The following is a 14,024-nucleotide window of genomic DNA, read 5'->3' as shown; positions in this document are numbered from 1 at the left end:
ACAGCTGGATATCGAAGAGGCTTACAAGCAGCTGACGGACCAATTGAATCCTCTGCGAGATGTCATAGCCTGCAGGAACAGCTACTTTGAACTTGTCGTGAAGACTATGGTAAGATATATATTTATATTTTGTGCCCATTCCTCCTTTTTATACAGTTATGATCTGCGGCTTGGAAGGCTCATTATATCTAGTGTATGCAGTAAAACCTGTATGTAACTAAGCCATGCCTGTAGCATAAAGCAGTGCTAAATGGAGAATTTTGTTATTGCTAGGTAACTGCAGAACTGATATGTCATTGTCAGCAATGCAAGTAGTATGTTGTGTTGGCTCAAATACTGGTTTGCAGCAGTATGTGCAAGTTCGATCCCCAAAATCGCCGCCATAGTGTTTCAGCAGTCCTATAAGCTGCAAGGATCCATGAAAAATTTCTAGCAACTAAAGAAAATGCAGCAGATCTACTTTGTTAGAATCTCAGGGTGTCTACCTACCGAGAAAACTGGGAACGCTCAGGAATTTTGAATAGTCTGGAAATACTCGGGGAAAACTCGGGGAATTTGTGCTTCTATTGGAAAACGAGCTGCAATTTTATTGAAAGGGAACGAAAGTCACGCTAATGCTGGCTCAATTAACAGAGAGGAATCGTAACAAATCGTCTTTGACGTCGTGTCGTCAGCTGGAGGAGTTGCCCGTGTACAGTGAACGACCAATTTTCTGGACGCCCGATTTTTAGGACATGCCCAATAATTCAGTCAGCTTTGCGGCCCTATAGAGTCAGCGTATAAAAACGCATGAAATTTTGGACGCAAGAACCCTTCGCCATCCGATTTTCTGGACTTTTTGCCGTGACCGCCGTTCTGAAACAGCATTTATGAAAGCCACCATCCTCGCCATTTTTCTTATCTCGCCACCTCGAACCGCCACTCTTGCACGCAAATCCACTGGCAGCCGTAACCACCACCGCGCAACACTAGGCCTAATTACTTCGATGTTTCCTACCATTAGCAATTCGCCGCTGTTAGCAATGGCGCCGACTTGGCCTTTGTAATCCTCACCAATGGCTTCGAAGCTCAGAAAGCACAATGTATTGTAGTATGCCGGTTCTTGAAAGTAAGCTTAGTCTCAATACAGTAGTGTTGAGCAGTGAACCATGCACGAAGTATTGCGGTGAAGCTTAACAAATGTACGGGGAAATTGTCACAGCACCCAGTGTGTATTCCTTAATTATACACACGTGCACCCGCCATTTCCTGTCGCAGTACGAGCACCGATATGCCTAAATGTGTACTGGCAGGCCTTCAGAGCTTTTTCGGACATGCCTGTGGCGATTTGAGCCCATAAGGGCAGTAAAAGATGTGCATTCATTTTTTCGGACATTTTCACGGCCTCTAGGAAGTAAAAAAAATCTGATGTTGACTGTACAAGTGACCTAGAGGATGCTTCAAATGGTCCGTGGGGCGAACGCACAGCAAAAGGAAGGCGAGAACAGAAAAGACCGACGCATTGAGGAATGGACGGGAAAGGAAGCGTGCTGAGGCATCTTTGAAAGAGCTTGAGCTAAAAAAACTACCATATTTACTTGATTCTAAAGCGCCCTCGATTGTAATGCGCACCCGTTTTCCGTGACAGAAAAAAAAGAAAAAGTGAAAAAAAAACACCTGCTCTCGATTTTATAGCGCACCCGTTTGCCGCGACTTAAAAAAATAAAAGTCCTTTACAGTACCGCGCACCTCATTCTTTCATACAGGAATACAGCTTTCTCTCATTTGAAAAAATGAAGATTTACTCCCAATACACTAAAGTTGTGATAAATAAAAAAAGTCGCAGTTTCGACCGTAAGGCGAAGCATCGATTACGATAGCAAATTAGTAGACAGCTATATGAAAAGTAAGGATAGCAGTTTTGTCGGCCATATAAACTTTTAAACATTCGCTTACTAACTAAATTAATAAGCATAGTTTCATGTGCGCACAAGCAAGCATGAACACGTCTCGCGCAATGACCATGGAAACACTTTATCAAAACGATGGAGTGGGGAAGTGCGGCGGCAGGAGCGAGCGAATTGACCTTTGTGCAGACTCTTGCTTTAACGTGGACTAAACGACGAGAACACAGTATGATGCACCTAGATGCGTAGACTCTTGTCTTCATCGCAAATCGCTTTCAGTTATAGGGACTGTGTGGCCACACCGTATGTAGAAGCCGCCGGAGTAGAAAGCTTCTCCTGTTTGCGCCAGTCTCGCATGCAAGTTTAGGGATCTCCGAACGCCCGTGATGGGGTCCATTTTCCATCCATCTCTGCACACGTGATCGCTTTCCTTTGGATTGCGGCATCGTGATGAACTCGGCATGTCTTTGCAGTCGGCACTTCCATGCTTAGAGCAAATGCGGAAAACAGGAAGATCGGCAAGACGGATGGTGCACTAACCTAAGTGCATGTACTGCAGCACATGGAGGAAGCTATGGCAGCTAAGCTCAAAGCGCATGCGAGGCAGCCATTTTGAAATGCTGATGGCGATATGGTAACGCATATTTAGGGTCGTACTCGATTCTAACGTGCAGGCTATTTTTGGACCCGTTTTATTAGAAAAAAAGTCCGCGTTAGGTTCAAGTAAATGCGGTAAGTGCTAGCTGACGTCAAAGTGCTGGTGTCCCTCATCCAAACGAAAATAAGCTCTTTAAAGCAGTGAAATACAACACTGAGGGGTTGTGCATGGGCTGAAGGTATGTCGGGACAGTTGGGTTGACTTTCCAGCTGCTGAGAGAGAATCTCACTTGTGACAAAGTTCAGGCCTCATGCCAATGAGCTTGCTATCAGTTGATAGAAATAGCTCGTATTCAAAAATATTTGCTTCGGTGTGCATCTCTTTTTTATTCGGATTCGTATTTGAAAATGTTCGACTCGGTTTGCGATGAGCTTTACCATTTTTTGCACAGATATTTTATTCGCTGTACATTTTACTAACCTCTCCCTTTTATATTCTTTTTGAATAAACGCTACTGCTTAGTATTCAAACCGGATTATGTCATTTTTATTTTTTAACGTGCTTACTCTGAGTGACAGCATCGGCCGACATGGTCTCAGCCCGTCTTGACATAAAACAAACTTCTGGGTCACTCAGGGAATTTCGCAAAGGCACTCAGGGAAAACCTGGAAAGCTCAGGGAATTTGGAAATGTCAACTAGCTAGACACCCTGAATCTATATACAGTGAAGCTTTGTGTGAGTGCATAAAAAGTCGAAACATAAGTTTGTGTTTATTGAATGTCCGCACCAAGTGACATGGAAGGCTTTTATTATTCAGGCATTGTAGACACGCTAATGCATTGCGGCTGCAGATACGCCAAGGCAAGCTTTCTGGTTCTTGCACAGCCAGCACTTCGGATGAGCAGAGGCGAGTGCCATCTGGTGTTAGTGCAAGGAACCCAGTGGCGTGCATACTCTGCTGTGATTGGTTGGCCTATTCGGCAAGAGAACAGCCAGGCCGCAGCGTCCATGATCACGAAACATGGCGAGGTCCACAACAAAAAGCTTCACTTAAAAAAAAAAACATTGTAAACATGTGTAAATGAATCTATAATTTTGCAGTCGAAGTGCTCCAGATGTCATTCTGTGTGTGATAGTGCAGAGGTGCTTTCTGAGAAGAAAGCAAAGCTGTGCCTAGTGCTTTAACCCATTACCAGATAACACCAAGCACATCAGTAGCAGTCAGTGCTAGGTTCTTTTTCTTTGTTTGCAACACCATATATATAGTGAGATCTGGTACACTCTAGCAGAGACTCTAAAGGCTCTGACAAGGAGTGCAGTGACTTTTGACTATATTGTTTTGTTTGCTTGTTTCTTTGATGTAACTGTGATTTTTGTCATGCTGTGTTGAACCCTTACTTTATTTGTGCTCTTTACTTCAAAAAGTGAACATTTGGTAGTTCACGCTTCATTCTCGTGTGTCCTTTAGTCACCTTGTTAGACAGTGTGAAATATTTTGTACCTAAACATGACCATACAGTGACTAGCTGTTTCATGCTTTCTATGAGTGTAAGTGTCCTTCTCTTCTGTTTGTTTGATCTGCACAGACTCGTATGGAGGACTGGCGTGCGGGTGCATTGGGCTCTGACTACTTCCTGCAAAAGTTACATGATGCTCGTGCTGCTGCCGCTGAGCTTCACCAACTGGTCCAGGCTGCCGAGAAAACACAGAGCGATGAACCTTGCCAAGAACCGTTACCGCCTGGCTGGCAGAGGCACTGGGACAGGTACGGTGTCTCTTGCCTCTCTTGACCTTGCTTACTGCTGTCAGCAGCAGGGGTTGCGGTGTCATTTACGCTGTTACAAATGAGAGCTGGTGTATAAAGGGGCGATAAAAGAATGGGACAAGGAATGGGTTGGTGAAGAGGGTAGTTATGTCTTACTTGTCACATAGAGGGAGAGAAATGTGCTGTCACGACTGTATTACACTTGTTTTTTTTTTTCTCCTTCCTTTCTTGTGGTGCTGTGGTTTGCACCCTGAGCAGGAGCCTTCATGAAGCCTGGTCTTCTTGGCTTGGGCGGGAAGGCTGGCTTGGGAGGTGGTGCCTCACTGCTGCCACTGCTGCTGCTGTATTTCGTTCCATTTCTTTTTTTCCTCACGAGCTCAAGAAGCCCTCCTCCTCTATTTTTTTTTCTGGGAGAAGGCTCCTTCCATGCTCCCACAAACTCCTCTCCCTGCAGTTCACTTACGAATGACCCACATCCCCTTCCCCTCTTTCTTACACCACCCCGGTCACACGCCACCCTTGCTCTTTTCCCTCACCGTCTCCTGCATCTTTTGATCTGACATTTCACTCGTCACCCGCTGTCATTGTGGTAAATTGCAACCAGTGAGCAACAAGTTGCTGGGCTTTCTGGAGTTCCTGCTGGACTTGTCATGGCCAAACTTGGACGACATAGGTAAGGACACACTTCACATTTTAACCTTCTTCTTTGAGAGTGCTGCTTCTTGAGCAAGATCGTAATTCATACTGCGCAGGGATTCACAAGAAAGCAGTGTAAATAAGGTACAGTCGGAAACAAAAATTTGTGAACTGAAGCCACAGAAGAAAGCATTCAATTTCACCATGGTCCATGCATGCAACTTCGAACTGAAAAGCGCCAATTATACTGAATTGTTGCACTAAAAAAACTTACTGCATTGCTCAATCCCTGGTAATGCATACTGAATTTGACGAAAGTTTGATGTTTTTGCATCATGCATGGTTTACAAGCTTTTGTTCCTGACTGTACATATGCTTTTATGTGTGTTTTCATGAGTTCTTTACTCACAATCTGCGTCTTCTGCAGCATCTCTGCACAGTTTAACTTTGCTGTGATGTCATTCACATGTTGCTGGCAGTACATTAGAACCTCGTTCATACGTTTTGGGAAGAAAGACAAGAAAAACGTACAGACCGGGAGAACGTACGATTTGAAGTAATTAAAAAGATTGACAGACTCTGGTGCTGTTGACATTTACGCAATGCGAAGCGTGCACGGATCGTTGCGGCATGAGATGCCAATGCGCGTCAAGCTGGTGGTGCTCCGGCAGCCCGAGATGCGTTTTGTTGTTTTCCTATTGCGTAGTGTTTTAAGAGGGCAACGAGAAACCGAAACGAAATTGAGCTGGTGGGCGATGCCGGATGCCGCCGAAGTGAGACATGATGCCTACATCGCGCCGCCTGCAGCAGGAAATGGCGGTGCGTTTGGATTATCGCCTACTAAAAGCGTACCGTACGCTACGCACCATGCGCTGTAAAACAGATATGTGAAGATGCTTATCGTAATAGGTTTGGCGGAGATTTGTTGGTACCCGAATGAGAAACTGTGCGCGCCGTCATTTTCATGTGAGACGGGCGGCTACATACTGTTCTCTATCACGTGTGCTTCATGCCTTTTCTTGTTCACATGTGGTATAGTGACTGGAAAACGTATACAATCGCAGCCTGCAGCAGGGAACAGCGGCGTGTTTCGGGTTATTACCTATTAAAGCCTGTACTACGCTTCAGATGGCACCATGCACTCTGAAACATAGGAGAAAATGCTTATTGCAATAGGATTGGCGGTGATAGCTGTGAATGCCATATGCGACGACCCCAGAGGAGGTTTGCTGGTACCGAAATGAGAAATTGAGTGCATGCCGGCGTTTTCATGTGAGAAGGGCTGGAGAGTATTGTGGGGAAGCTGCCACAGCGGGCAGCTATATACTGTTCTCGATTGCACGTGTCTCACGTATTTTCTTGTTTACATCGGATCTAGCAACCGGAAAATGTATCATATGATCACAGTTTGGTGACATACTGAATGTTGGTTCCGAAAAATTGTGTTCTCTGGGACCGTATGAACCGGTAAAAGATGAGCATAACTCTATTGGGTCATTTTTCTTGTTCTCGTTTGCGAACATTGGCGCCGGGAAAACATTCGTAATGGCAACATATCAACGAGGTTCTACTGTATTTATCTTGGTTTTGTGGAGCAGAAAATGCTGAGAAGTAGAAACTCCACTGTGGCACCAGCAATTTACAAAAAGCTCCTAAATGCAGTATTTCAAAATATTGGCCAAGGCAAAAGATTTTCATGCCACAGTGTCAGCTGCCATTGGCACCATGTGTTTGTTACACTCTCATTTCAAAAGTTTTTCCCACTAACTCTGCTTATCCTAAAACCTTAAATTACCAGGAAAGGCTGCTACAATTCGGTAAGCCTTAACTACAGACATAGCGCAGGTGTTTTCACATAGATGGGGGAAAAAAGAAAGAGGGTAATGTTGCAGTTGGCAATAGTTTTTTGTAAATGTTGATCTGTGTCTTCTTGTATGAGCAGTAGGCAATGCTGGAGCATAATGAAATATGAGCAGAACAGAGCTTATATATATGGTACACATGTTGGTAATGCAAAATAGGTGCTGTCTGCTGCCAAATACTATTTTTGGTGCCCATTCAGTTTTCTTAAACTAAGCCATGTGCAAACTTGAAACTCAAAGTACAAATTTGGCTATTCCTTACACTTTCTAGTACTAAAAAGCCTTTCATTCTTAATCTGTTACTTGTTAGATAGCTGCCAAGTTGTTGTGTTGCCTATACAGTGTGTTGATTTTATGCAATCAACGTGAATAGCTTCTGCACAAAATGACTTTTGACTATATGCACCTTTGGGCTTGTGTTTTGGAGACAATAACCTAATGCCTTAGTGAAGAGCTGTCACTTTCAACCAGTGCTGTGAGGAAATCAACAGAGAAAAATAGTGCTGATTCTAACCTACAGCACTTTGTCAGGTTACAGCACACTGTATTTGACTTTGGTGCATTGCAAGTGAGCTCAACTGTGCAGCGTATTCTGAACAGGCTGACGCACCTTGGCTGATCCCATGTTGCTGTTGTGTGCTCTATCCAGCCTGCAAGAGAGTAAGTGGCAGGCATGCTGTTAATCCTTTTTCGGTACAGGATGTCTATTTCCTTTTTTTTTTCTTCCTGCTTATGCTGCGAGATAATTTTTTTCACTTAGTTGTATTTTCTGTTATGTATTTCTGTAATACGCTTCAGCAGTGCATGGCATGTCATACTTTTTTTAATTTGGCACAATTATTTGTGTCATTTGTAAGTAGCATGCCACTAACCGAATATTTTCTCTCAGTGACTGTGCCTATATGTTCTACTTGGACGTATTATGGTGTGAGTAGCATTGTCAATCAACACTTTGAAGGGAGGATAATGAGGTGTTTGTGAGACGTACTTCTGCACTTAAGTACAAGGAAGCAGTCACTGCGAACCACTGCTCCATTCAAAGGGACTTGACGATTTTACTTGCTGTTTCTTTCGAGCACATTTTGAGCACATTTTGTCATTGCTAAAAGTAGTCAGATTCAGTTTAGCTCATTCACTGCCTCAAAAGATTTAGCCGGACATCACTGCCATACTTGCAAGCATGCTCTACTCAGCTGTTCAAACAAACCTGCCATTAGTAGCTTTCACAATGTCAGGATAAGTGCACATCCTGACATTGTAGAGATGAAGAATGACCACATACTGAAAGCGTGAAAAGGAGCTGTTGCAGTGCCCCTTTAGTGTCTGAGAGAAACATGCCTTTCTGTACCATTCGCTTTAAGGGGAAACACTCCCTTAAGCAATTTTTTCAATTATTTTTTGTACTAGAAGTTTCAAAATTCAGCCAATTACACAGTTTTCTATGCAGATTTCAAATATGTCATTACATTTTGTGTAGAGGTTACAGCTTTTGTGCACAATTGCAAAATATAGTCGTCTTTGTGGGCACTTATTTTGTACTAAATTTTCACAACCATCGTGCTGTAGCTTGTTTAGCTCTTTGTAGATCACAAGTGTCGATATCTAGCCAAACAGCATGTACAATTACTGGAACTGTGCAAAAAGATTAGAGCATTTCAGCTAAATCTTTTTATCGATTCCCTGAAATATAACATTTTACTTCCGCAACTACTTCTGGGACATATTGCAATTTCATGTAGGTATCAGCACTGAACATGTCTTCAAGAGTATGTATGCCTAATTTTGTTAGTATAAGGCAATTATAAATGTACAAGGTTATTTTCATGTGATAGTGGCAAAAATTAGTTGAAGTGTCCTCATTTTTTTTATAGTTGCAGTAATTGTAGATACTGTTTGAATAGTTATCAGTACTTAGTGGTGTACAAAGAGCTAAATAAGTTACAGCACAATGCTTTTTGCGAAAATTTATTACACTATAATGTGCCCACAAAATCACTCTATTTTGCTACTGTGTTGGACATAACTCAAAACTATAGCAGCTACACAGGAACTAATGACATATTTGAAATCTACTTGTAATGCTCTGTAAGTGGATAAGTTTTCAAATCTCTAGTACAAATATTTCAAAAATGTTTTTTGAAGAGTGTCTCCTCCCCTCAATGCTACAAACCATTTTTGCTTCCACGTAAGCTTCTAGCAATTTAACTGCCAGTGACAGTTTCACAGAAAGTAGTTGCATTTTATCTAGATAGGCTCTTCTTTTTGCCTGACACAGTGAGTCAATGGTTGAGGGCACTCTACATACTGCTGCAGGTTCATTACCTCTAAGCTGCGATTTTGTTGCATATAGGAACCGCCAGATGGTCAGAATTAATTAAAAGCTCTCCACTATGATGTTTAACACAATCAATCAATCATTCAATCAACGAACCAATCAATCAGTTAATTGTGGGGTCTCAAACATGCTCTTGGGACAAATTAACAACACAGTAGCGCAAACAATCAGAAGGGCATTTATTGTGCCTTTTGCATGCCAATGCCAATGCCAGCTAGCTGTATTACAACCAATGGAACATGCCGATGGCCCTGCAGAATCGAGGAAATCCAATTCACTGCAGCAAGATATAGGGCGAATATGTTCGTATTATGCTGGACATCTTAAGTCATTCACAGGTGAAGTCTCACAAACGGACGTGCATGTGAGCAATCGTGGTGCGAGCAACGTGTCACGCACCAGCTGGTAAAATTGTGCAACCACCTGCACATGTGCCACCAAGGAAGCTGGTTGTTGGGAGACGCAAGAGCCATGTGGGGAAACAGCATTCAGGGGACACGAGTGGGCCGAGCATCCCTATACATTTAATCAATCAATCAATTGATCACTCAATCAACTTGTGATGTGTGCATGCATTGCATGTTCTCCTTCGTTAGGTTCTGGTAGATGTTTACGAGAATTGTGGGTCCATACTTGAGCCTTAAGTTGGTTATGAAAACCTGCCGCTTCGTGTCTCATTACCATGGGAAATAAGGAAGACGTGCAAACATTCCCGACATATTTAAATTGTTTCTTCAATAAAAAAAAAATGGTGTTTCTAGAAATATTGCACTTGCCTTGTGCTTTATTTTCTTCACTCGCCTACTTTTATACTAGTGTGCCTTTTATGCTGCTGTTAACTTATCTTCCCAGTTTTCACCTAGCATGTGAATTAAAGAAAACAAGAACAATAACGAGCACTAACATTTCCCTGAATGTATTGCTAAAGTTCACTGCCCTGTGAGTGTTAGTGCATCAAATTTTGACATGACTAAGTATACTTGTTAGTGCTGTTATTCTAGGCATTGTTTATACAGCCATATAATTAATACTGTTTAGCAAGAGCATGTGTGACTTTAATAGGAGCAGTTTACAGTCATTTCTTGTACTGATGGTTCAATTATTTCTCATTAAGTACCAATAAGCATAACTTAATAAGAAAGAGCAGACATGTGTAAACATAATTAAACATTTTGCGTCAACAGGTTCAGCGAATTTTAGTGTTGTGGCTTGAGGTATATACAGTCACTGACTGATTATTTGAACACGGATAATTCGGAGGTGCCCGGTTATTTAGACAGCTTCGTTGGACCACCACTGACCCCACAGACAATTTACAGTCAACATCTGATTTTTCGGACTTCATGGGGACCGCGAATGCATCCGAAAAGTCAGGCAGTCCAGGAAAACAAATGCGTGCCTTTTACTGCCCTCAAGGGCTCAAATTGCAACAGCCACATCCAAAATAGCTGTAGGGGCCTGCCAGTGTACTTGTTAGGCATACCAATGCTCATACTGTGACAAGGTATGGTGAGCGTGCACATGTGTAATTAAGGAACATATAATATGTCCCGTGACAGCGGCCTCTTTCCACTCTTGGTATGCTTAAACACGCAACACCACCGTATTGCGGCGATGTTGACTTTTCAGAAACACCATTATGCAATGCTTTAGATACTTGCCGTGCTTTCCGCACTTCGAATCCATTGGCGAGAATCACGAATGCGGGGCTGTCGCCATTGCTGACAGTGGCGAATAATTCAGTTAAAGACATGGTGCCAAACATTAGGAAGCTCGGCAGTAAATGTCAAAGTAGCTAGGCCTAACACTTACCATGTTGTGCTGTTGAACACAAAGTCGCGGCATCAAATCCCGACTGCGGCAGCTGCATTTTGATGCGGGCAAAATGCAAGAACACTCATGTGCCGTGCATTGGGTGCATGTTAAAGAATCCCAGGTGTTCATAATTAATCCACAGTTCCTCACTACAGCATGCCTCATATCATATCATGGTTTTGGCGCTCAAAACCACAGAATTTCAGCTAATCCTAATGACAGCACAAAATGGTTACTATGTCTGCCAGCAAAACGGTGTGCAAGAATGCCAGTTCAAGCCTCTGAGGTAACCTAATCACAGCAGTGATGGCTTCAATTAATGCCATTTTGGACCTGCAGTCACTGCAAAAAAAAGAAAAATCGGACGGGGAAGGATTCCAGCGTCTCAAATTTGAGATGTCCTTATACATTGGCTCTAAGGGGTACCATGAAGGCATGCAAATTACCAGGTGTGTTTGAAAAATCGGGCATCTGAAAAATCGGTCGTCGACCGTATAAGCGCGAATTTGGGCCAGTTGGTACGTGTTGCATAAAAAGGCATGGAACAAGCCAAGCTAAACCACTAAGGTGGCAGTTGCAGTTTGTCAAGCTAGTTGTACACGTCCAGTGTTCTTTATTTATGTTTTCAATAGCGACACAGTCCTGGGTGACTTCATTCATTGCTATTATGCATTTTTGTCGCTCAGTATTATCAACCACCAACTCCACTCACAATGTCTGCACCGACAAGGGCGCCGATTAAGTGAGGGAAGTGCCAGACAATGAATGTTGTGAAGAAACCAGAGTTCATTCGACACTCGTAGTGTGGTCGACTTTTGCAATCAGGGGATGGACATTTCGTGCACGCATTGAATGTATTTTCGCCTATCTGTAGTGACAGGATCACAATGGTCAAAATACTAACTGACAAGGGGTGGTATTGTCAAGCGTATGTGAGAATTAATAATTTTGTATGTGACAAAAATTAATAATTTTGCGAATACAGATTTTAACAGAGCATAAAATGTGTACACGAAGAGAATACATAATATAACCACTTATAACACAACCTCCAATTTATCTTCCAATTGAGTGCAATATGTATGCGTACCACATATAGCTGAGCTAGAGAAAGCAGTGGTAATAATGCAGCTGCCGGAAATCTTTGTGGCAAAGCCAGGCTTCATCTTACTATTTCTGTGTAGTGCAGTGAAAGCTGCGAGTTGCTTTATTCAATCAGAAGGGATAATGAGAAGAATGGCTGATCCCATTGTTTGCTGTTAATCCTCCCATGCGTGATTCCAGCTGAATGAAAGGGTCATGGTTAGGTTAACGGCACACGCTAACCACATGAAATGCACTTTCAACAACTACTCTGTAATGCTTGTCAAAATGCATATTTTTAAGGTTACCCACTACAGAGGGCGCCTGTCTGCATGCGCTGCAGCCACCGTGAGAGTGTGGCTGTTGTGTAGCATGAGATCGGACGATTCAGCTGCAGATGATGCCAAGCTGAAAATGTGAATGCAAGTGTGTTCCATGCAGCTTCTACTTCATAACTATATAATGCCATACCATGTTATTCTCGTCTTAGACGGATTCAGACAATTTTTACATGGCCGTAGGTCATGACAGTAGTTTGTAATGTCTAATTGCTAGATAAACCATGAAGCTTGGGTATATTTTATCAAGAGCTTTCTGTCTGTATGTTCAAATTGTCACTCACAGTAACCAGTCATGTTTCAGCTCTCTACTGGACAGGAAGAACACCAAGCCTGTGAAGAGCACTCCATTTTTCAGAGTTGAGTGGCACCTGTTTGCCAATGGATTGCCTCGAATAAGACATCCCTAAGAGTTGTGGTCTGGTGCGGGTGCCTCTTGTGGGAGTAACGCCAATGCCTCGGATGGACATTGCTTTGTCTGAGAATTCCGTGGGACAGAGGGTGTCATCGGGCAGAGGACGCTACATCATTTCCTGCTGCCATGTTACTTATAAACGACTCACCGTACTGCTGCATCATAGGACTGGGTCTTGTGCAGCACAACGCACGCCTGCCATCTCTTTCTAGAAGCGCTTGGATGTCATCATTGTAGGCTTTAGGTATAAACACCATTACATCTTGGGTATAACGCTAAGCCATTGGGTCCCACGGTACCATTGCACTTGCATAGTCATTGCCTAGATGGCATATCAAGTGGGCTACTGTGTGTATGACTTGGCAGGTAAATAACAAGGAGTTATATTTTGGAGCCTTGTTTTTGTTGGCAAGTTTCGGGTATTTTGTTCATGGATTTGTTTTCAGGCTAAGAAAGTAAGACATATATATAGCACATGTCACTTTTGTCACCTTGTTTATTGCTTTGCTAAGTACTTGAGCCTATGGCAGGGGTTCTCGAACGGGGTTCTGTGGAAGCCAGAAGTTCCCGCGAACGGATTTTAGGATTCTGTGGGTGATCAGAACAAATCCAAACCCATCTCGTTTTCCTCCATTCACTTCCACAATTAATCTGCTTAGAGGAGAAATTTTGCATTGCATTTTGAATTTAACAAAGCCATTGCATGCCACATCTGTACATTCACGCGGCAGCATAGTGCAATACTCATCACTGTCATTTGCAAGCTCACGGGGCCCATGCTGAGCGCTTTTCAAACGTGCTCGCAAGGGTGGCTTATAACGCAACAGGAATCAGTGCAAACATTCTGCAAGCTCAGAGCCATTTCAGAATTTGGCGCCATCTGTCTGGTCAACTCTTCTTGGCAACAAACGGTGAACATTTAAACAGCATATTGTATAACAGAAACATGGGGCACATTTATGCGTGATTTTTGGTTGAAGAGCATCGGTGTCGGGCACATTTATGTGTGATTTTTGGTTGAAGAGCATCGGTGTCGGCACGGCGCAGTTTTGATACAGGCTGATTTGCTACCACACTGCATTGGTTTCCAGCCAAAAAAGCTCCACAAGCATTTGCATGCATATCTGCATATCGAAGACCATTCTGCAGCATGAGTAACTTGCGAAATATATTTTTTTTTTTTGCAAAAGAATAAAATCAAGTTTCATGCATCCAACACTCTAGTTTGTGTAAAGATGCTGTTTATGGTGCGCATGCTCTGCACTGTGGCTCGGCAATAAATAATTGCTT

General features: G+C 42.9%; 1 protein-coding gene across 8 annotated transcripts in view; it reads left to right on the top strand.

Moving 5' to 3' along the window:
• The window catches only part of LOC126536474 (uncharacterized), a 56,838-nt gene that overhangs the window by 31,466 nt on the left and 11,348 nt on the right, over window positions 1-14,024 (top strand). For 2 of the 8 annotated variants that reach the window (XM_055074043.2, XM_055074044.2), the window contains exons 11-12: window positions 5-109; window positions 4,072-4,250. In XM_055074043.2, the coding sequence (XP_054930018.1) occupies window positions 5-109; window positions 4,072-4,250 (284 nt within the window). Of the gene's footprint in view, window positions 1-4; window positions 110-4,071; window positions 4,251-4,508; window positions 4,924-7,334; window positions 7,409-12,623; window positions 12,979-14,024 lie in introns of those variants that run through there. The other 6 variants (XR_008613717.2, XR_008613716.2, XR_008613718.2 and 3 more) reach the window with 6 other exon arrangements.

Source organism: Dermacentor andersoni, chromosome 4, assembly GCF_023375885.2.
Source record: "Dermacentor andersoni chromosome 4, qqDerAnde1_hic_scaffold, whole genome shotgun sequence".
Taxonomy (NCBI): domain Eukaryota; kingdom Metazoa; phylum Arthropoda; class Arachnida; order Ixodida; family Ixodidae; genus Dermacentor; species Dermacentor andersoni.
Note: the sequence above shows the minus strand (reverse complement) of the source record. Positions and strands in the feature narration are given on the sequence as shown.